Genomic DNA, 24,839 nt, shown 5'->3' with positions numbered 1-24,839 from the left:
CGACAACTTCTTCGAGGACACCCATCCTTCCCTCGACAATTATTGAACAGGAAGATACTGAGACACAGGAATTGACTCTTTTTCGACGACATTCACAAAAATATCAAACAGTTGTCGACAAAACTCCTCCAAAACGAATGGACATAAATCCTTCGATAATCTCCATCGAGGACCCATTACCTGGACCATCAGGTATTCCTCCTAAAACAATCCCAAGAACTCCATATCAACATCCAGATGAAGATGACTCTTGGGATGACCCTGGAACTGAAACATCTTCAGAAGAGTTCATGTCAGAACCATCACCACCTGAAGTAAGAAAAAGATCCCCACCTGAAGACTTATCTTTTTCAAGTTTTGTACAAGAGATGGCGGATACCATCCCATTCAAGCTTTCCTCTGAAGAGGATTCAAGACAGCATACCTTAGAAGTATTACAATTTGTAGACCCACCAAAGCAAGTTTTGGCTATTCCCATCCACGAAGTTCTGTTGGACCTACAACAACGAGTGTGGGAACACCCATGTACGGCCCCAGCAGTGAATAAAAGGGTAGATACCACTTACCTAGTGCAGCAGGCACCAGGTTTTCAAAAGACACAGTTGCCACATCAATCTGTGGTAGTGGAATCTGCCCAGAAAAAATCAAAAAGGGTACGTCCACACTCATCAGCTCCTCCAGGAAAGGATCATCGTTTTCTGGACGCTTTGGGCAAAAAAGTGTACCAAAGCGCACTTTTATCTTCCAGGATCTCTGCTTACCAACTGTACATGACACAGTACCAGAGGGATCTATGGAAGCAGATGCAGCATTTTACGAATTCTCTCCCAGAGCAATTTCAAGAGTCTGCACAGTCTATTATTGCCAAGGGCCTAGAAGCTGGGAAACACGAGGTTAGGGCTGCTTATGACAACTTTGACACAGCCTCAAGAACAGCAGCAGCTGGCATCACAGCTCGAAGATGGGCCTGGTTGAAAGCATCAGATCTCAGGCCTGAAGTACAGGACAAGCTTGTAGATCTGCCATGCCGTGGTGACAATTTATTTGGGGAAAAAGTGCAGGAAGCCGTCCAACAACTTAAGGATCACACAGAGACCTTAAGGCAGCTGTCACAGTTACCCCAAGAACCAGCTACCCAGGCCCCTAGACGTTTCCCACGTAAGGAACCTAGACGTCCATACTACAGGCCAAGGAGGTACTACAACCAACCTGCCAGGACTAGACCTTCTAGACCTACCCAGCGTTCTCAAGCTAGGCAACCAAGACCAGCCCGTACCCAGCCTCCTCCACAGACTGGTCCAGCTACGGGTTTTTGAACACAGATCCAGAGATCAGACCCACCCTCCAAAACCCCAATCAAAACATACCAGTGGGAGGAAGAATTTCCCTTTTCCACACCAGTTGGGAAAAGATAACAACAGACCAATGGGTACTTTCCATTGTAGCTCATGGTTACAAACTAAATTTTCTCTCAATTCCTCCAGAATTCCCACCAACTTCCTACCCACAACAAAATTCCCAAATACTTCCATTACAAATAGAATTATCCACCCTTCTGACAGCCAGGGCCATTCAACCAGTGCCCAGGGCTCAGCAGGGCACGGGATTCTACTCCAGATATTTCCTCATTCCAAAGAAAACTGGAGGCCTACGACCCATCCTCGACCTCAGAAATCTCAACAAATTTCTAAGGAAAGAAAAATTCAGGATGGTTTCCCTAGGCACAATGCTACCGCTTCTTCAAACAGGAGATTGGCTCTGTTCTCTGGATCTTCAAGATGCTTACGCTCACATTCCAATATACCCTCCTCATCGCAAGTATCTGCGCTTCAAGGTGGGCCTTCAACATTACCAATACAGAGTTCTACCATTCGGACTCGCTTCTGCTCCCAGAGTGTTCACCAAATGTCTGGCAGTAATAACAGCACACCTACACAAGCAAGGTGTACATGTTTTCCCATATCTGGACGATTGGCTCATCAGAAGCCAATCTCAGCAAGGGGCAATACAGTCTCTCAACAAAACAATTGCTCTACTGCACTCCATGGGATTTCTCATCAATTATCCAAAGTCCCATCTCACTCCTTCTCACCTGCTTCAATTCATAGGAGCAGATTTAAACACCATCCTCTCAAAGGCATTTCTACCAGAGGATCGAGCAAACACGCTGTCTCTACTAGCAAACTCGATTCACTCCAAGAAACAAGCAACAGCTCATCAGTTTCTCCAATTACTAGGCCACATGGCCTCCACAGTTCATGTCACTCCTATGGCAAGACTAGCCATGAGGGTAACTCAATGGACTTTAAGATCACAATGGATCCAAGCCATTCAACCACTTTATTCTCCAATTCAAGTAACCCACCAACTACGTTCTTCTCTACTGTGGTGGGTGAACAAGGACAATTTGTGCAAGGGCCTACCCTTTCAACAACCAGTCCCACAAGTAACTCTAACTACAGATACATCCACCTTGGGTTGGGGAGCTCACATAGGGACTCTCCAAACACAAGGAACATGGACGAAGCTCGAAGCAACATTTCAAATCAATTTCCTGGAACTTCGAGCTATACGTTATGCTCTGCATGCCTTCAAGGACTGCCTTACAAACAAGACTGTGCTGATCCAAACAGACAACACAGTAGCCATGTGGTACATCAACAAACAGGGAGGGACAGGCTCGTACCTCCTCTGTCAGGAGGCAGCTCAGATATGGGGTTGGGCCTTAACCAACTCTATGTTTCTCAAGGCCACTTACCTAGCAGGCATTCACAATGTAGTGGCGGACAGGCTCAGTCGTCAATTCAAACCACACGAATGGTCACTAGATCCCATAGTAGTGGCCAGGATATTTCAACGGTGGGGACAACCAATAGTAGACCTCTTTGCAACACATCTGAATCACAAAGTGGACAATTACTGTTGCCTATACAACATAAACCACAGGCCATCCAAGGACGCCTTTGCTCGCCCTTGGAACTCAGGCCTATTATATGCGTATCCTCCGATACCACTCATAACCAAGACTATAGTGAAGCTACAACAGGACCAAGGAACCATGATACTCATAGCCCCATATTGGCCTCGACAAGTATGGTTTCCCACACTTCTAGACCTCTCAGTCAGGGATCCCATTCGCCTGGGAGTAGCTCCCACTCTCATAACTCAGGATCAGGGTCGGTTGCGACATCCCAACCTTCAATCCCTATCACTGACAGCTTGGATGTTGAAAGCTTGATCTTACAACCACTCAATCTTCCAGCTAACATCTCCCAAGTTCTTATAGCTTCACGTAAACCTTCCACAAGGAAGAACTACGCTTCCAAATGGAAGAGATACACTTTGTGGTGCAGGGAAAAAGACATCAATCCTTTCACTTGCCCCACAAAGTCTTTATTGGACTACCTGTACCATCTTTCAGAATCTGGTCTACAAACTTCATCTATCAGAGTCCATTTAAGTGCAATTTCAGCTTACCATAATCAGGTATCAGATGCACCTATTTCTACACAACCTCTCGTTAAAAAATTTATGAGAGGTTTAATTCTTCTAAAACCACCAATTAGACACCCAGTTACTCAATGGGATCTAAATTTGGTTCTATCTAGACTCATGCATTCTCCCTTTGAACCCATTGATTCCAGTGATCTGAAATTTCTTACATGGAAGACTATCTTCCTCATAGCCATTACATCAGCTAGAAGGGTTAGTGAATTACAAGCACTAGTCACATATGAACTCTACACTAAGTTCTTACATGACAGAGTGGTTCTCCGTACTCATCCTAAATTCCTTCCTAAGGTAGTTACGGAATTCCACTTAAACCAATCTATAGTTTTACCCACTTTCTTTCCAAGGCCTCATGCTCACCAAGGAGAAAGGGCCTTACACACATTGGATTGCAAATGCACTCTATCTTTTTACTTAAACCGCACTGCAGTTCACAGGAAATCCAATCAACTCTTTGTTTCCTATGACCCAAACAAACCAGGTAAAGCAGTGGGTAAACATACTCTATCCAACTGGTTAGCAGATTGCATACAGTTTTGCTATGAAAAAGCAGGCCTTCCTCTCCAAGGGTGAGTAAAAGCACATGCAGTTAGGGCAATGTCAACTTCAGTTGCACACTATCGTTCAGTGCCAATACTTGACATATGTAAAGCAGCAACATGGAGTTCTCTTCACACATTTGCAGCTCATTACTGTTTGGACAAGCAAGGACGACAAGATTCAGCCTATGGACAATCTGTCTTAAAGAACTTGTTTCCTGCTTAAACCCAACTCCTACTACAACCAAACTGCTGTGATCTTCGGCTGACTCATTCAACAAAAACATTGCACTACACAATGACTCAGCCTCTAGCTCGCTATTCACCCATATGTGAGGACTAGCATCCTGCTTGTCCTGGGATAAAGCAAAATTGCTTACCTTGTAATAGGTGTTATCCCAGGACAGCAGGATGTAGTCCTCACAGAACCCACCCGCCACCCCGCGGAGTTGGGCCTTTTTATTTTTATTATTCTTTTGGCTAAAGTTTTTTGCTACATACTAGACTGAAGAGAGACACCTGTGGCAGAGAATATCATAGCATGCTGGGCATGCTCAGTGGCCTCACTGGGGCCAGTCAAAAGTTTCTAGAAACTTTGACAGAAAGTTTTCCCGCCTGGGCTCCGTTCGGTGACGTCACCCATATGTGAGGACTACATCCTGCTGTCCTGGGATAACACCTATTACAAGGTAAGCAATTTTGCTTTCTCTGGTAATTGTTGATATTCAAGAGCTAAGCAAACAGGAAACAAAAGATTTTGTATTTGCTTGAGTTTTGTCTTTGTGGTACTCAGATTAATCTATGATTAATTAGGTGGGTACTTTTCTTTTTTTGACCTGGATTATAGCTGATTAAATTTCTTAGTAGTAAAACCAAACAATATGATGTAACAGGTGATGAATCTTTGCTTTCTCGTGCCTCTTTTTTGGAAATCTGAATATATTTGTCTACTTCCCTTTTAAAATTATTATATATTCTTATCATTAGTTAATTATTATTAGCAAGTCTGATTTGGTAGATTAATCAGTTTGGTGATTTATTTGTGTGTGACCATGTCTCACTTTTCCTTTAGTTTTTTTCTTGGTGGACTTGTTTGAGTCATGTGTGTGGTTTTTTTTCTTTTCCTCAAATTTTTGAAGTGGTTTTAAATTTTTACTGTTCAGTGTCTAGCACAGTGCGTTTTGTTCAGTATCAAAACTTAATTTTACAACCTCCCTAAAACATTTTTACTCCCTAAATAAATTTCAGATAGGTCTACAAGCAGCAATCAACGTTCTTGGAATATTTTTTTTACAGTTTGTTTTAAACTGTAAACCGGAGTGAAGGCCCCCGCCAATACTTCGGTATATAAAAACGTATAAATAAATAAAATAAATAAATAAACACTAATTGGTCAATTATCAAAGGCTTGAGTGGGCCAAAACCAGGAGACCCATGCGCACAGCGCGGATTTTAAAAGGCCCGAGCCACGTGCGTATCTCTCAGTACGTACATTAAAAATGTTTGCTGGAAAAGGGGCGGGGCGTGGTCTGGGTGGGGTATGGACGGAACATGGGCAGCTGGGACTGCACCATGAAGTCAACACATAAGTAGTTATGGGCACAAGCGCATGCCGAGGTCCCCTACTGCGTAACTTTACTTCTGCTATGGATGGCGTGTAAATCGAGTAACCAAAAAAAAAAAAGGCTAGCCAGCAGAGTTTTAAGACTCGGGGTTAATAGGGTAAAAGGGAGGTAAGTTAGCTAGGGGGTTTAGGAAGTCCTCTCCTTTACTGGAGCAAACTGGGGCGACCTGGGAGAAAGGCCTATTGCATCACTGCGTGTACGCACGGTTAGCCGATTTTATAATACGCGCATATGTTATAAAATCGGTGTGACCATGTGCACATGCCGGCAAAAGCGTGCACAGGTGCTCACACACGCAGGTCTCAAAATTTACCTCTGAGACTACAGACAAAATAAATAGAAAAAAGTCCAAATGACAGGATTTTTTTCATTCCAAAGTGCTCTCCAAGATATGCAAACAGCTACACTGGCCTATTAGGCAAAAGTTTAACTTACTATTTCTAGAATCAAAACCCTTTGCCCTTGCATCTATAGCACTATGATAAGGGAAGAAAGTGAAGGAAGAGCAGCTAATAACGCTGAGCAATATACATACAGAAGTTCTATAATAGCACTTCTCGGCTTGGGAATATCAAAACTTTGTAACAAAAGGGTACTGCACAACTGACATTTAAAAACGTGCACTGTCAAGATTGAGAAGGAAATGCCAAGCCCGCCTCCTACAGTTCAGATATAATCTTGTTTGCCTGCACAGATGTTGAGTTGTACAAAGAAATCTATTTTCATTGCTAATAACATTTTTTCAGTACAGAGGTGGTGCAGGAGTGCTATAGTAATCTTTCTAGGAATTCATTTGCCTTGCCCTTTGAGAAATATCATCCTTTGTATGCATGTTGTTAATAGTTTCTTTTATTTTACCTCTTCAGGCCCTGCATGCTTGCCATATCCCACTGACTGCCAGCTAACAAAACAGCACAACAGGGATATGCACGTGCAGTTTGTATTAGCTACATGAAGTGTTTTACTTCTTTCTATGTTTCTTGGGTTATTTTAACATGAAAAATTAACAAAGAATAGAAAACAGAGAGCAATCTTTCCTTCTGCCCAACAGATATTTCAGACAAGTCTTTAGGCTTGTGGATATTTTTTTTGTTAAGAAATGTATCTCTGGGCAACTCTAAAGTGAATGTTCACATCTAGGTATATTGGGGCCCAGGGGTGGATTGGCCTATTGGGGCTTCGGGCATGCCCCAATGGACCAATCAGGTCGGTCACGTGGTTGGTGTTGGTTGCAGTGGCCCCCTGCTTGTGGAGATGCTCCAACCAACACCAGGGTCCACAGCAACTCTTCTTACTAGCGGAAGCCTCTCTTGAGGTGCTCTGCAGCAATGTATCTTAGGCCTATGCTCTTCAAGTCCTACCTCCCCCTTCTACCATCACCGCAGCAGCTTCTGGTCTTCTCTTCGCTACTCGGCCGTTCCTCCTTCCCTCTACTACTCTCTGTTGCATAATGCCCCTTTGTATTTATTTCCCTTCTTGAATTACTTCTTTGTTTTGTTATCTACGATTTGGTTTTTGTTCTCTGCATTTATTTCCCATTTGAATTACTTCTTTATTTTTATCTACGATTTGGTTTTTTGTTCTCTGTATTTCCTCTTATCAGTTCATTGTAAGCCAGCATGATGTGCCTTACGAATGTCGGCATAGAAAAGCCGTTAAATAAATAAATAAATACTGCTATTACTGTGGCAGCTTCTGGGCTTCCTCTGCTCCTCACGCTCCTTCTCCCCCCCCCCCCCCCGCCCACTATCATGACTTCAGCAGCTCTTAGCTTCCTCCCCGTTCATTGGGCTATTCCTCCCCTCATTACAATCACCGCAGTAACGGCTCCTGGCCCTCTTCTCCTCAGGCCCACCCTCCTTCCTCCCACCGTCTTCACGGTGGTGGTGATTCTCCTGCCATCAGCACACACACACATAGTGCATCTCACGGTGGGAAGCAACCAGGAAATCTCCCATGGCTGTCTCATTGCCGGCTTATTGCCTTCTACTGCTCTTTATGGATGGGCCCCTTATACTCCACTGGGAGCAAAAATTAATAATAAAAACGAATCTCGGGGGCCTTGCAGCCTGCCTTTTCTCACATCAAGGAGAGATGGGGGACACTTCTCCCAAGGATCAACAGGCAGCCCACCCAGACCCTATTCTCTTGGAGCTCTTGCCTGGACAGCTTCTTCCAGACTACCTGTGTACAAATATTTTTTTCTTCTCAGGCAACTGCTGCAGCTTATGCATTATGGATGAGAAGGTTAGGGGACATTGGTATTGAAGATAGAGTGTTAGCTTGATTGACTTCCTTTCTGAAAGGAAGGAAGCAACAAGTACTAATGGATCCTTTTTTCTTCATCTTGCTTCGAACAAAGCTATGGGGTCCCACAGGGGTCTTCACTGTCTCTTGTTTAGTTCAATGTGTATTTGAAGACTTTAACAAATAGGTAATTGAACCTGCATTATTACATTTTTGCAGACAATATGCCACTACCTATGTCACTAGGTGCAGATACAGGAACCACTACAGATGAAATAAATGCTGGGTTAAGGGATATCCAAGGGTGTGTGGCTATTAATAGATTGGATTTAAATCAAGCTAAAAGTGAAATTCTTTTTGTAGGTAAATCCCCCATTATCAGAATTTAATCTGCCAGTTACAGTGCAGGAGATAGTGATCCCAGTGGTTGATCAATTAAAAAATCTAGGGGTGATGTTGCATATGAGTTTGTTAGGATTGCCAACTGTTCAGATTTTCTTTGGACACTGTGAAAGTTTAAGGTACTGTCCAGAAGCCAGACTGAGGGCTAAAATGTCCGGAAATTGTCCAGATTTTAACCTTCCAGTTGAGAGCGAGTATTTTCGCATTCGCATCACCTTACCTAAAGATGCTGTGGTTTTACTCCACAGCCAACAGTGGCGCTACAGCTCCTGAAAGTTGCCTGTGTGTACAAACACCCCCTCTCCTCTCCATGCTGCAGTCTTGGCCGCCGGCACATACCTTCCTGCCCACGCCCCGCCCAAGTTCAATAACAAAACTCAGTGAGGCCACTGGCATCTACTCTTCTGCCCGCACAAGAATAAAAAGCCCCATGGAGCTGCTGGCATTGTTCCCTCCTGCCTGCAGTGCAACAAAGAGGTTAAGTATGGTGGCGATCACCTCTCCTCCTGCCTGCGCCAAACAAGAAAAGGCTCCATGGAGCTGCCGACATCTCACCTCCTGCCCACTGTTCAAAGAATAGAGTATCAGCACTTTTCCTCCCCCCTGTAATGGAACAAATAAAGGCCACCAGCACCTCCCCTATTGCTGCGCGGCACAACAAGAGTCCCAGGGAGGCCATGTGTATGCTGAAGTAGAGGCCCGGTGAGTTGTGCAAGAGTGCTTTGGGGGGGGAGGGGGAACCTGTGAGTGTGAGAATGCGAGGGGGGGGGGGAGAGTCTGTGAGTGTGAGAGTGCTTCATAGGGGAAAGTCTGTGAGTGTGCTCAGGGGAGAGAGCCTGTTAGTGTGACAATGCTTGGGGGGGAGAGCTTGTGAGAGTGCGTGGGGGGGAGAACCTGTGAGTGAGAAAGCTTGGGGGGAGAGTCTGTGATGGTGCTTGGGGGAGGGGAGAGTCTGTGAGTGTACTTGGGGGGGGGGGGGAGAGTCTGTGAGTGTGAGAATGCTTGGGGGGAGAGAGCCTGTGAGAGTGCATGGGGGGGAGAGCCTGTGAGTGTTAGAGTGCTTGGGGGGAGGAAGCCTGTGAGTGTGCTTTGGGGGGGAGAGCCTGTGAGTGTGAGAGAGCTTGTGGGGGAAAGATACTGTGAATATGATAGAGCTTGCAGAGCAGGGGGAGAGCCAGTGAGTGTGAGAGAGTCAGTATGAGGGAGAGTGAACCGGTGTGTGTGAGGGTGTGAGTGCACCAGTGAGTATGCGAGAGTCGAGGTGGGGGGGGGGGGGGGAGCCAGGGAGTGTGAGAGAGAGATAGTGTTATTTTATTTATTTAAATACTTTTGATATACCGATACTCAAGACTTAGTGTCTTATCGTACCGGTTTACATTGAAACGAGGGGTAACCAATTAACTATGAAGATAGAGTTACAATGAACAGGGGGTTTACAGAGTGGGAGAGTAGAGAGCAAAAGCATACGATTAACAAAATAAGATATAAATAACTAAGTTTTAACATAACGAAGTTATGTGTGTGCATGTAGTGTGTGCATGTATGAAGGAAAGAGCCTGTGTGTGTGAGAGGAAGAAGAGCCGGTAAGTGTGAGAGAACTTGTGTGTATGAGGGCCAGAGTTTGTTTACGTGAGTGAGTGAAAGAGAGTGAGCATGTAAGAGAGGGTTTGTGAGTGTGTAAGAACCTATATGTTTGGTGTGTGTGTGTGTGTGTTTGTGTTAGAGAGGGAGTGTGTTTGTGAAAGAGAGAACAAACATGTTAGGAAGTGTATGTCTATGTGTAAGAGAGAGGCTAAAATGTACATTCTCCCTGATCCCGACTAATCCATGACAATCAAAGGGTTACTGGAAACCAAACATTCTAGGGTATGGAGAAGGGGGGTATTTTTTACCACTATTTGTTTGAATTATTGAACTTTGATATATCTTTTGAAATACTGGTGTTTGGTAATTTTAAACAAAGAAATGACAAAAAAGGACCAATGGTCCATCCAGTCTGACCAGCAAGCTTCCCATGGTAGTGTCTGCCGCGCAGGTTACCCCCATGTATCGGTCAGTTTTGCTTGACGTGCTTTGCTTATGGACTTGGCTGTAGAAGCAGTCCTGTGTTTTTTCCTTAATGTCTGAGCTTTAGTACCTCAGACTGCAAAATAAATAAATAAATAGATAGATAAATAAATAAATATATAGCCATGGCTCGTGTTGGTTGTCCCCGAATCCAAATTTCTCTTTCAGCCCCATTCCCCTCCTTCGAAGCAGAGAGCAATGTTGCAGTTGCATCAAAAAGCATCGAGGCTTACTTTGAATATGAATTATTAATTATATGTTGTTCTATTCGATCAGCTCTTTTGAAATATGTATGAAGCATATTGAAATATGGTTTTACTATTGAGATGTTTTCTTGTTTGTTTTGTGAGCAATGGTGATGTTTTTCTTTTTCCATTCTTGCGCTATATTCAGAGCCTAGCTTGTTGCGGTTTCCAGCTGCATGTTTCTGTTTATGCTTTATGGTTACTGTTTTCCTGTGTTTGGTGAGGGTCTGTCTGTGTTCTACACGTGTGCCCAAGGTGAGATATTTTGCTAGGGTGTAGTTTCTGTATAGGAATTTATAGCAACCTGGCTTGTCCTGTTTTCCTAATAGGTATATTGGTGTGTTAGGACCTGGGGTAATATGTGTAGTGTTGTCTTTACTTCCATAGGATTTTTACTGTTTGCTTAGTGCTGTTTTGGTTTGGGAGGTTTACTGTATTGTGATTGCAATTCACTTTACTCATAGCTTTCTGGTAGCCAATCCCACAATCAACATCTGTTACAATGGGCTTAATGCCAAATGGGTTCCAAGTGCCTTTATTGCAGGGTTTTCTGTTAGGCACTGTAGCAGTACATGTAAATATAATATACATATTATATGTCATATTTTTACCTCAGAAGACTGTGCTTTGAATGTCCTTTTCCATGTAAAATGTGTTATAAATGCATAATTTGTGTGTTAGGGAAGGGATCGCACAAGGTTGTACGCTCTGCCTAAGGCAGTGGCTCTCAGCGGGTGGGGTGCTGTCACAGGGCCAACAAGAGGCTGTTATCTTCTCATCAGCCCGGGTGGGAGTCAGCTGACTTCTCCTTTCTTGGGCCTGACAGAAGGTTACTCTTTCTTCCTTCTTCTCTTTCTGGTCCAGTGGGAGGCTGTTATACCTTTTTCACCCAGATCAGAGCGAGACATTAAACTCCTGTTCTTCTGAGCCCGAGGGGGCACCAACTTTATCTTCACCCGCCGGGCCTGGAAGCGATGCTGCTGATGCTTTCTTTACCCTGTAGGGGGGAAGGAGATTGGGATGATGGGCAGAGAAAGGTGGATGACAGAGCAGGAAGTGATGGGAGAGAGCGGGTCGGGTATCTGAACAGGGAGGAGGTATCGGGAATGCTGGGCAGGATTGTGCGTTTGAGGGGATGATTGGGAGTAATTGGGAGAAGTGAAGGTTGATGGAGGCATGGAGGGGGAGCGATGGGGTACAAGAGCCATAATATGTCCGTTTGGGGAATGTGCATTTCCTCTATCTTTGTACTTTGCTTAGTGTAGGAGGGAAAGTATTTGTTTCTAGTTCTCCAGTTTTGCACTGCATGCAGAAAGGCCTTTTGGGATTCCTATTCCAGTTTTTGTCTCCACATTTGTAATTTGTGGTCTTCCATTCTGTATTTGTTGAAGGTCGGTCAGTCTGTGGCCTGTGTTTATGACAGAGGTGAGGTATTTCACTACCATGTAGGGATTTGTACCAGTCTTATTTGTTGTTTTCTCAATGGGACATGCATTGATGTACTGCTGCCTTTTCATAAGTAGGGCTATTGCTGTTTGAGTCCTCTGAGTTCGTGCTGCTATGGTATGGCAGGTTTGCTACACATGTGCCTAGTGGGTTTTTGTTAGGTTTGGTATTGTACAATCCGCCAGGTAGTAGAGGGAATTTATGTTGCTATTAATGAGATGACACCAGAATCAAACTAGCTTTTTTCTATGGAGAGTTATATGGGGAAATATCCTAGATCTGCTCTGTACCCATTTTCGGGGGTCGGTGGTTTCCTGTGCTTCAGAGTATATGTTTACATTCAGCTCCATGGCGGTCATGAAGTCAGTGTGTCACACATGTGAGCGTCATCTGTCAGGTGTGTCCAGACACACAAGGTTGAGAACCACTGGCCTAGGACACCTATGCCCTTGCACCGGCCTCGTGATGGCAGTGGTAGGCAAAGGGGTGTAATATCAGGTGTAAAAGACAAGATAGTGGGGGGAAGTTGGTGTTGGGTTGCATCTTAACTGGGCAGACTGGATGGACCAGTTTGGGCTTTACCTGCCATCATCTGTAACTTAGTATGAGACCAATCACGGACTCAAGGGATAGGCAACAGTAATGGGGCACAACAGATGTACTGAGTTATTAGAAAGTTTGCATAGCTTGATAAATTACAAGTATTAAATTCTTCAAATCAAATCACGGTTCCTAATGGTGGGGGTGGCAGTTGTTAAGTAATTATAGTTTTCCTGACTGTTCAAATGGGATGTTATTGGTATTTTTATGTTTGGTATCATTTAGTTGTGCAAAGTTTTCTAATAATAAGGCAAGTAATAAACTTTTTGTGGGTTTTTTGGGGGTTTTTTTTAAATAAATAGTCTTATAGAAGGACAAAGGTGAACATTTTACTCTGTGTGTTCAAGTGATTGGGATTTTCACAGTTGAAAGTTGGTAGCCCTAGTTTGTTTGGATGAGCACATCAGATTTATCTTTCAGGAAATCTTTTTTTTTTTTCCATCTGCAGGCCATGTGCCAGATGTGCCCTTTTTAAATCAATCTAGTTTGCATGCATTGTTGCAGACTCTAATTGTATCACAGTTTATACTGTGGTCTGCCATTAAAGATCATAAAGCAACTTCAAGCATGGATACTTCCTCTAATATGTGGACTAACACTAGACTGGAATTTGTTATGTCTCTCTTTAACTTAATCTAAGTTGATGCCCTCTTCGGGCCTTTTTCTTCCAGCTACCTAAGCTTCCAAGTTCACGGTCCTCGTTAAATGTAACTTTTGTTTCCTTTATCTCAGTTATATACCCCTGTTCGATGTAAACCGATCTGATATGGTATTTAACCATGAAGGTCGGTATAGAAAAATGTTAAATAAATAAATAAGTGATTCAGAATGACACAGCCAGAATAGTGATAGAAAATAAGTATAGGAAACATATCAGTACCATATTAAAGTGCCTCCAATGACTGCCAATGATACATCATATCCAGTTTACAATTTTAATTCTGACAATTAAAGCCTTATCAGGACAAGGACCAAAGCATTTTCAGGAGTAGTTGGCTAGGTATGTCCCTGAGAAGATACGTAGATCATCCACAGAGACATTTTTAGTGGTCCCTTCAGTAAAAAAAAAAAAAAAGCAGCTGTCAGTTAGGACAAGGAACAGAGCATTCTCTACCATGATTATGGAATTTCTTGCCCAAAGATTTGCATTTATTACAAAATTACATATTTTTTAAACATGGCCTTCAGACTTGGGGGGGTCATTTATCAAAATGCGATAAGGCGTTTTCGCATGCGAAAAGCCCCGTTAACGCATGCGATAGGCCCTTAACGCATTCGAAAACGTGTTTAACGCATGCGATCGCACCATATCGTATGGTGTGATGCAAATTCAGAAAATAGGAGGAGTTAGGGGCGGAGAGTGGGCTGGGTTAGCCTGCCTGCGAAGAGCTATCGCACAGCCGTAACGCCGATTTTAACTACACCTCTTTGGATTGCGTTAGGCTGTGCGATAGCTGCTGTGACCGTGCGGTAAGGTTTCATCGCCATTTGCGATGTCTCCCGTAAGTCCTATTTCAGGTGAATTGACGGTTCCAGAGCCTGGGAGAGAGAGAAAGAGACTGGCCATAATGTCATGGCCCATAGGTAGGTATTTGTATCCCTATGGTAGGCCCACCTAGTAACTCGACGTGGGGTTTAGGTACAAGTGTAGGGGGTTAGGGGCCACTTTGACATTCTATGTGAGACCTACGAACAGAACAGTGGTCTCTTGTGAAGATTTGCTGGCCTTCGGAGTGAGGAAACTCACTCCAAGATGAGATTTTGGCAAGGTTTTTGCCAAAATCTCATCTTGGAGTGAGTTTCCTCACTCCGAAGGCCAGCAAATCTTCACAAGAGACCACTGTTCTGTTCGTAGGTCTCACATAGAATGTCAAAGTGGCCCCTAACCCCCTACACTCGTACCTAAACCCCACGTCGAGTTACTAGGTGGGCCTACCATAGGGATACAAATACCTACCTATGGGCCATGACATTATGGCCAGTCTCTCTCTCTCTCTCTCTCTCTCTCTCTCTCTGTCTAGGACCATTAACAATGGTCCCCTGGTGGTTGAATGAAGGAAATATAACAGGTCTGGCACTTATCGCAGAATCTGAAAATGGTATCGCATTTTGCGCTAACTTAGCTCTTCGCACGGGTAATTAGCGCAAATTGCGATAAATGCTATATTAGCATAAAACACGCCCCTTTTGCTATCGCATGCGGTACTTACCGCATTTTGATAAATCCACCCCTTGGTTATTTGTCCAAGCTTATCCGGAATAATGTGATAAGGCTATTAGTAAAGAGTAACCTTGATTGATGAGAGAAGGTAGGTAAAACTTTCTAGATGATTATGGGAATATGTGGTTAGGATAAGCAGTGGTTTGAAAATTTGGAAAGTATGACTGTAACCTCGCAGAAGCTGGTGGGCAGGGATTTTGTACTGTATTGTAAATGGTGATTTTGCTACCTGTGTATCTGCTAGATACCTTTAGTATGAGCATGACCTCATAAGCCAATGTAAACCAAATTGTTTAATTGGTGTCCAGAATTTATAAAGCTACTTATTGTGAATATGTTTTGAAACTAGTTCAATTTATCCTGTTTTCTTTTTTTTTTTCTCTCTTTCCCTTACAGACAGCTTATCCTCCAACACATTATATTCGCAGAGTCCCCCAGAGAAAAATCCATTATTTCACGGGCCTGCAGGTCCTTCAGCTTGTTATCCTTTGTGGGTTTGGGATGTCACCTTTACCCTACATGAAGATGATCTTTCCTCTCATTATGATCGGGATGATTCCCATCAGGTACCGTGCTGCATTACTTATTGCTGCTGTGTTTTAATCGGCTGGCTACGGTTCATTCTCAGCTTCTTCATCCTTTCGTTAAAGTATTTCCATTTTGGGTTTGGAATCAAATGTTCTATTCAGCTAAGATGTTTTTATTACTGTAATTTTTTATCGTAAGAAGCCTTGTACAGCACTGCACAATTAGAGAATGGCTCGACTTCCAATTTTATTTGGCAGGTCTTGTTTCCCTGCTTTTGGCTAATTTGTTCCATATTTTTTTGGAGAGCTGTGTCCAGGCTGATCTGCGGCGCTGAAATTTGAGAAGGGATGCTTAACTGCTGTTTTGCGGTGAACGAATTTATGGAGACTGGGGTCCTAAAAGGCTGTAGCGGGCTATAATGTTTTGCCACTATATCAGTGTCTCCCTGGGCTTTAATCTTGGCACACCATATGGCCTTCCTCTGCCCCCACCCCCCTAACCTCCACCTCCTCCTCAAATCAACATGAATTATGGCAGCAAAGTTCTGTATTAACTTGAAATGTAATTGACGAACCTGACCACAGCGTTTAAAATCAAACCTAACTGGAACAAAAACAGCATACTTAATAACTGTGAATTAAAGCTTTTTTTTGTTTGTTTTTGGAGAGACACCATTACAGCCCCTCTGGTGTAGGCTAGAGCTTCCAGCTAAATTGCTGTCTGGCCCCAGCACACTTCCCCCTTTAAGTAGATGTGATTCCCATCCAGCCACTGCATTAATGCTGCGGCTGTCTTCCTCCCTTCCTACACATCCATACCTTTTTGCGTTTCTTGTGCACTGGGCCTGTAATTAGTGAGGCTATTTCATCAGGGACAGAGATGTTGATGGAGGAAGGAGGAAATCAGTAAAACTGTACCTGAGCCAAAAATCTTTCACCCCTTTCCTCTCCCATTAACTCTCTTGCGATGTATAAGGCGGAGTTGAAGATATCAAGACCCAAATTTAATAAGTTATGTTGTCCAGCATGCACATTTCCCAGAAGTCCCTTGTCGATCAGTTTGTGCCTTATCACAAAAGTTCTGACGACCTTTGTGAAATCCCCCTGTTGAGAACAAAACCAATTGCTTAATTGTGCTCCTTATGAACTCTGCTTGCCTCCTTCCTGCTCTTCCCTTTGGTTCTCTTTATCCACAGACCCTAGAGCAAACCATTTCTTCCATTCTTTTTGCCTCTTCACCGGTGGCTGTCAGTTCCAAGACTAGACCTAGCAGTATGTGAGGAAAGCGAAGGCGCGGAAGTGCAGAGCCAGGAACTAAACCCACGTCCTCTGTGTGGCAGTGCCCAGTACTGCCAGTGAGCCTCCAGCCCAACCCTGAAGATGTTCTTTCTTAATACAAACAGAAGCAATAAATTAGAAAGGCAGAAGCTAGTCAATAAGGCCTAAAAGGAAACAAGTTACCTTTCTAGACTTAAACATTTGTAAAAACTATAAAAAAAAAAAAAAAAAAAAAAAGTGATCTCCTTTCACATTAATCCTGATCATTTAGACAATTTATGTTTGGAATTACTACTTAATTAGTGGTGATGCTTAATGATGAGGAGGCTTTCAGACCTAAAAAAAAATGTGAAACACTGCTTTCTTGGTACACACAGCTGCTTACGGTTATAGGTTTTTCCCCTCTTGCAGATAAATCACTTCTAGTAGTTCCCTGCTAGGAATAAATAAATAAAATCCTGAGTTATCTGCTTTACATAACCGTGCAGCTCTCCTTGTGTTTCTGTCACTAAATTGCAGTTAAACCCAAACATTTTCAAGTAAAAAAAAAATCTCACATTTTCAGAAATGCATTATCTGGTTTATAGAGCAAATGAGACATTCAAAGGCAAGTCACAAAACTGCAGAGAAAGTACCTTTCCCCTCAGAGTACAACGCTGTTTCTTGGACCTGTACACCCTGGTGGAGCAGCTCTGCCTCGCTGGCATGAGTTGGTGTGGCTGAAATGCAGCTTTAAATAAGGTCAGAGTAAAGCTTCGGCTGTTGACTAAGCCCCAAGAAGGGCCTCGCAAACACTGGCAGCATAAGAGCTTTTAGCCGTCCAGCAGCCTTTACATTTCAGAACCTGAGGTCAGTGTGCATAATTACTAAAATGCTGGGACAGAAGATGTTGTGCCCTCCAATTGACAGCAGTTTGAGACTTCAGAGGACCCCAGTGCATGCTTCTGCAAAGCCAGCCCGTGATTCACAGAGTTGTAGAAGTGTGACTGAAAAAGGTGTACAGACTAGAACTAATGATTTTCCTTCATCCTTAGGTATAACTTGCTTCCCAGGATCATTGAATCCAAGTACCTGGATGCGATGGATGCGGAGCATTAGACTGAGTTCTCTCACACACGTAGCGAAGAGCTCACAGCTGACAGGGGGATTGATTGGATGTTGAAGATCCAGAATGTTCGCTCATTTTTCACTCCTTTATCTCTGGGTTGGAATACTGTACAGCTTTTGCTCTGGTAACAGCCTCACCAAGGACATACTAAGAGGAACAATAAAAAAAACTGAAGTCTGTGAGCAAAGCAGAATGGTTAAAGGGGGATGGATCCTCTTGAGATTTTTGAGGCAAACAAGCTTTTATGTGATGTCCGAAACCGGAAACTCCAAAGATAGTTCTGTTGTTGGGTTGTGCTGAGCAAGGGTTGTCACCTGTCCTTTACTTTAAGAAAGGGTCACTTTTTTTTTTTTACCTTTTATGTCCCTTGTCTCAGACAAACTGAACATTGATATGTATAGGTATAAGGGCAATATTTGTCCCTTTGTTTTGTAAGGGTTAATTATTTTGGTCTTTAGTAGTTTTTTTCTAAATTCCAAGAATGATGTTTAATTGATCCTATCTAAGCTAGCAGCCCTGCACTAAGTAGTTTCAGCCAGTGAGAGAAAAAGAAGTGATCTGTTCTAGTCAACGGTGTGCTGTATAAGGTTGAGAGTTGAAAGGAAATTAATTTTCCTGATATTTCTAAAATGTGCATTAGTTACTTTCTGCAAATCTACCAAAAGTGTTCAGCTGAGTTCTTTTAAAAGTCCTGTTCTATATCAGCTTGAATCCTTCCAGGATTTTATTTGAGTTAACTAGGGGCATGTGAAGACGTTTATTTTTCTTGTGGATTTACGTAAGCTCATAATAAAAACTGGAATGGTTCAAACTGCTCTGTAGTGGACATCTTACATTTTTTTTCTCTGATGTTCAGATGTAGATTTACGCAGCAGCACTAACATTGCTGCTGGGTTCAAACCACATTTAAGCTATGTTACATGGATTTATGCTGTATTTGAGAATTGTTTGATCTTATTTTGTTGTATGTTATTTTGTTGTATGTTATGCTCTGTAGTTTAGAGATTGTACATTTGCACAGCAGCAACTGCATTCTTTATGCACAAAATCATTTGGTGTCAATTCCTAACACATGCATAAAATCCCGTCAAATGTATTGACTTTACAAGTACATATGTGATTTGTGTGTTTTATTTATATATGGTGTGTGTGCATGCAGAAATATGTGTTCAGTTAAACTTTCTTTTTAATGTTTGGAAGTGGTAACAAATCACTGTGTCCATATTTTGAATTGCTGTTATATGTAAGAGTTAAAACCTTGCTACCCTTTCATTTTGTACTACTAATAGATAAATCCTCAGGTGATCTTTCCCATAATTCAAAATGAAATGCCTCATAGTAGTGATAACAAATTATCAAGTTTCAAAGACACATTCTCACAATAGTTCAGATCAACAGGAAGTTGTTAATGCCAATTAAAACCCAGTACTTCATCCAAAATATGCAACTGCATAGACTTAGCAACTGAAACCAGCTGTTGACGACCTGTATTTTTTGTGCATGCTTTTTTTTTTTAATTTGAAGTCACATTATGCAGTGTTTTTCTCTTATAAGAACATCACAGGGGCCATAATGTAAATCTCTGTTTACAAGTAGTATCCTTAAAACAGGAATCTCTTCTTTAGTCATGACATGGGATGATGATCGTGTTTTTCTTTTTTTTTAAGAAGTGGAATGCGCACATATGGATTCCACTGTACTGTCATGTACATATGAGAGAGAAGTGAAAAACAGGGTGCTTTGCAAAACCTTTTTTCAAAGCACAAGTAGGTTAATAATTTTGCAGCCTTTCATTTGTACAGCAACTTCATGACTATTGAAGCTTTAATTCAGTATAAGTAATACCTCTCCCCTCGCTTTTCAGCCATGAAACCATGAGACAGAAATGATTGATAAACTAAAACCTCTTCAATCTGATATCATCTTGCCAAAGATAGATTGCTTTATTATTATTATTTTTTTTACTTATTTTTCTTCACACTATTCAGCTCGGTTGCTGAACTTAGTGGTGTGTATTTCTTGTAACCTGTCAAACTTCATCCTCCTGGTAGAGAAGGGTGCAAAGCTGACAGTGAGCTATGGCACTTTCATTGCTAGTCTATATGAATTTGCTTGTATTTTCGGTGCATCTAGAAGGACAGTTTTATAACCGTACTTATCATTGGGGGGGGTTTTGTTCGTTTTGCAGAGGTCAAACGTTTCATTAGTGGTTATATGATAAACAACTCTAGTTTTACTGGGATCCACTTTGTTTAGTTTCTGTGTGATGCAGTGTTTTTGTCCCTTGTGCTGCCCTCATTTTTCCCCTTTTGCTTTTGGAAGACATAGGTCATGAAGCACTCTGGGGTGTCCTGATGTGCAAGTATAGGCATTGTAAAGTAGAAAGGGAAACAGAACACATAATGAAAGATGAGGAGGAAATAACAAAAAGGATGAAAGACTAGGATAAAGTGATATGAAACTATTACAGATAACCTACTCGGCTCATTAGTTCCTGAACCCTTGCCATAAAAGAATGTTTGAAGCTGAGATTTAGTGCAAAAAAGTTTTATTTTTTGATTTGCAATTAAAAAAAAAAATTTTGTTTATCTAAAAAAGCCAGTAATGTTACATAAAAGTACAGTAAGACTGTAAGTAATTGCCTGTGCATATAAAGTAATAAAAGTCCTAGTTCAAGGAGAGTTAAATCTAATTTTTTATCTCTTTATACTGCCTATAAAATGATGCCTGCATAGTTCATAGTTGAGACTGGTTCAGAGAATGTAATTTTCATCAGGGAAGACTTTCTTTTTATGTAAAGGTACAGTAGCATAAATGTTCTAACTACAATGCAATTTTTGGATTACCCTTAGAAGCGAGTGCTGTTCATTTGACACCTAAGAGGGGCTAAGATTTAATTTGGGTATAGTATAGGATATTCCAAGTAGAATTAGATGTATGCACATAGGGGTAGATTTTAAAAGAAGCGCGATCAGCCTACTTTTGCTTGCGCATCAGACTCAAGCAAAAGTACGTTGGATTTTAGTAGATACGCGCGGAGCCGCGCGTATCCACTAAAATCCTGGATCGGCGCGCGCAAGGCTATCGATTTTGTATAGCCTGCGCGCGCCGAGCCGCGCTGCCTCCCCCCGTTCCCTCCGAGGCCGCTCCGAAATCGGAGCGGCCTCGGAGGGAACTTTCCTTTGCCCTCCCCTCACCTTACCCTCCCTTCCCCTACCTAACCCACCCACCCGGCCCTGTCTACACCCCCCCCTTACCTTTGTCGGGGGATTTACGCCTCCCGGAGGGAGACGTAAATCCCCGCGCGCCAGCGGGCCTGCTGCGCGCCGGGCCGCGACCTGGGGGCGGGTACGGAGGGCGCGGCCACGCCCCCGGGCCGTAGCCACGCCCCGTACCCGCCCCCAAAACGCTGCCGACACGCCCCCGAAACGCCGCGACGACCGGGCCCGCCCCCCGACACGCCCCCGACTCGCCCCCCTCCGAAAACCCCGGGACGTACGCGAGTCCCGGGGTCTGCGCGCGCCGGTAGGCCTATGTAAAATAGGCTTACCGGCGCGCAGGGCCCTGCTCGCCTAAATCCGCCCGGTTTTGGGCGGATTTAGGCGAGCAGGGCTCTGAAAATCTACCCCATAGCATAACAAAACGGAACCAGAACCAATTTAAGGAATAGCTTTTCAGTGGTTTTATTATTATAATTATACTGGACGAGAAGGCAGGATTTATAGGGTGATCAAAATGTCAATTTAATATCACTGGAAATGTGATCAGATAAATAAAAGTGTCAGTTTGCAGTAAGTTCTTCATTAGAGGCCATGGTAGAGGAACAGAATGGCTATAAGTAGGAAGCCTGCACTAAGAGAGCATGCTATCGGGCACTGTATCTGCATCCTGCAGTGTGCTCCAGCTCAGACATCAGAGCGTTCTCTACATGTCATCTCCTCTGTGTGAGTTTCAGTGCCATAAAATGGAATGCTACAATTCAAATTTGAATTGCAAAGGTTGCTTTCCTCTGCTGTGAATAGAAAAATGTTCTAATCATCCGGACAGGGCACGTGATCAGTAATGCCTTTTGCTTTGAAAGTGTGGGCAGTGTAGAGAGAGGTCTTCAGGAAAAGATTTCCCACCCCCCTTGGAAGCTGTATCTAATTGGTCTTGTTTTCCGGATTTCCACTGGGTCTCCTCTGAGTGCAAATACTTCTCATGCGCATGCATTCCAGATATAACTAGACTTATTTAGTGAGGGTCCAGTACCTGAATGTAAACCGATGTGATATCTCAGATCGAATGTCGGTATATAAAAATAATAAATAAATAAAATCAAGTTTGGGAAACTGTTTGTACTAGAAATTGTATGGAAATTTAATTCTAGTTAACTGCAATTCAGATGGATCACATACAACTGCTGTCTCTTGAATAGCACCCCACACTTCACTTAGTCCTATTAGTTTATCACAGCAGCAGCAAACACATCTAAGCCCAAAGCCTAGGTACATTAGCATTCAAAAAAAATGCATGTAGTGTTCTACTTTGCTTTCTGGAATTCTAATATCGGGCAGAATTCTTACAGCAGCTAAAAATAAATAAATAAATGAAAAGCCCACCATATTGCAAGTTAAAATATCTGCCTTAAAGAGAAAACAAGAACAAAAAGAGCTACAAAATTAGAAGACTGTACTTTGTATAGAATGGCAGTACCTATTGTATAGTGCAGTATCCATGTAATGGAGTATTCTACAGACTAGATTGCTAATGTATTTTTCCTGATCAAATAATCCAGTCAATTGTTTCACTCTCGTGGCCCTCAGAATTTGGTCAAGAAAATATTTTTTAAAATATATTGGGGGAGGGAAGTGTAGAAACACTTTCAATACGGCAATCAGTTAACATCTCAGATTTTTACCGATTGTTGCTCTGGTGTTTCTTATGAAATGTAAGTTCCTGTTAGTTAAATAGCTATGTAGGTTTGATCCATTCTTTTGAATCTTTCATAAAGACACATTGGCATTCTTTTCAAATGTTTTCACAAAAGCGAAAATATACCAGCTGAGTCTGCTGGATTACCATATGACATGTTTGTAAGACAACATTCATAGAAAAAAATCCGTAGTTTGGATTACAACCAGTTATCGTGTTGTCCTTCATAAACCACACACCAGTTTATAATATTCTCTGGTGCCAGCATATCAACATGTTTTGGAGGGATTGTTTTAATTGTTGCATATGTTAGTGATTTTGGATGTGTTTTGTAGCATGCATTTCAGGTTATGAGAAACAGGGTATCGTACCGAAAGTCTGAATGTGAGCATCGGGGAATGTGTGGCATGTACTGTGGAAATATCCATGAAACCCTGACACCAGAAATGTTAGCCACGTATCCTTTTCAGCTGCTTTTTGCTTCAAAAAACCAGTTTTGAAAGATCTTTTGATTCTCAATTGCTAATATGAACCTGCCATTTCCTGGAATGGAAAATAACCAAAGACACAGCTTTTATCTTGCAAATTGTATTCCTGCACTTTAATGCCTCTTTGGAAGAGAGGACAGTTGGAATGTAAATGAATGGCAGCTTTCTTCCTTTATTGAAAACTGTACTGTTCTAAATGCACAATATTTATGTACAGTATTGCCAAATTTAATTCAGAATTTGATTCTGTTTATATGGTATGTGGCTTGTGCAATGCAAGATCTAAATGTAGCAATGTACATAACTTCTGAAAATTTGGAAGGCAACTATTTTTTCTTTCCTAAATTAGTAGCTAAAATGATTGTGTTTGTTAGAATTCCATAGTTATGTGGTATGGCTTTCCTAACTTTGAGTGGAATCACCAGCACTTAATCTATAGAGATGCATGTAGCTCTGAAGTGTAATAAGTAGTATAGTGGTGCTGTCCAGTTCAGAATTCTGACAGCTGTTGATACTTGTTCTTTTTAATGCTCAATGTATTATATTTTGAAATGTATGTTATATTATAAATGGCTTTCTGAACTCAGTAAATTAATTTGACATATTTTATAAAATGGGTATATCATCTGTTGAAAACCAATTACGCTTTAAGTAATGATATTGATCTCTTATTAAAGGGCATTCCTTATCTGAGCCAGACCTGCTAATTCTGAATTGGATTTAGACTACAAAGAAGAATTGTGTGTAAGGCATTGAATCTTTGATCACATAAACATGAAATTTCACATTGCAAATGGTAGCCTATTCTGGGAGTTGGTGAGTCCTGAGGGCTATTGCAGCTCACTTCTGGCACACGCTGAATTTATGATTATACTTTATGAATTTGTTTAGAAGAATTACACACAATTTGTTAAATGGAACAGTGGTTTGAAAATCCTTTAATACAATCACCATTGTGGTGGGATGCCATTGCAGTAACTCCTTCAGATTCCTAGCCACCTTTTAAATGAAATCTGAAAAATAATTCCTAATTAGCAGCTACAACACTTGATAAATGCTAGCGTAGGATAGGAGATTTTAGGATGTGGAAACAAAATATCATCTCCTCGCCCACTTTTGGATCAAATATGTCTTCATGCCTATAATCAAAAGTGATCCAAAACAGTAATGGTAATGCAATTATATACCATACCACTGGAAATTACTTTCAAATTATGCAAGCTATATTTCTTTCCATTCAAGTTCATCTTAAATTTAGCCCAGTTTTATATTATATATTAACAGGAGAAGTTTACAAGTCCTGTGCACACCAAAGCGGAAGATGCGTGCATGAGTTGGGCCGGCATACGCCGAGCTGATTTTAAAAGCCGCCTGAGTCCGCAGGTATCTCCCGCTTTGCGCACAAATAAAAAGTTTCAAAAAGGGGTGCAGTCTGGGCGTGGGAACGTCAGGGGAAGACCAAGAGACGCGCATGTACTTATGTGCACAGGTGCGCCCCAGGTCCCCTGCTATGGATGGTGTGTAAGTAATAAAATAAAAACAAATCTAGGCTAGTCGGTGGGGTTTTAAGGGTTAGGACTAACAGGGGGAAAGGGAGACTTAAACTAGGGTGGCTGGGAAGT

General features: G+C 42.2%; 1 protein-coding gene across 3 annotated transcripts in view; it reads left to right on the top strand.

Moving 5' to 3' along the window:
• The window catches only part of SLC4A11 (solute carrier family 4 member 11), a 726,210-nt gene extending 705,714 nt beyond the window's left edge, over positions 1 to 20,496 (top strand). For all 3 annotated transcript variants that reach the window (XM_029593900.1, XM_029593909.1, XM_029593918.1), the window contains exons 19-20: positions 15,299 to 15,468; positions 17,742 to 20,496. In XM_029593900.1, coding sequence (XP_029449760.1) covers positions 15,299 to 15,468; positions 17,742 to 17,805 — 234 coding nt within the window. In that variant the 3' untranslated portion in view covers positions 17,806 to 20,496. The remainder of the gene's footprint in view (positions 1 to 15,298; positions 15,469 to 17,741) is intronic.
• Positions 20,497 to 24,839: the final 4,343 nt, after the last annotated feature.

Source organism: Rhinatrema bivittatum, chromosome 1 (genome assembly GCF_901001135.1).
Source record: "Rhinatrema bivittatum chromosome 1, aRhiBiv1.1, whole genome shotgun sequence".
In the NCBI taxonomy this organism is placed as follows: domain Eukaryota; kingdom Metazoa; phylum Chordata; class Amphibia; order Gymnophiona; family Rhinatrematidae; genus Rhinatrema; species Rhinatrema bivittatum.
This window is presented reverse-complemented; position numbering and strand designations above follow the sequence as displayed.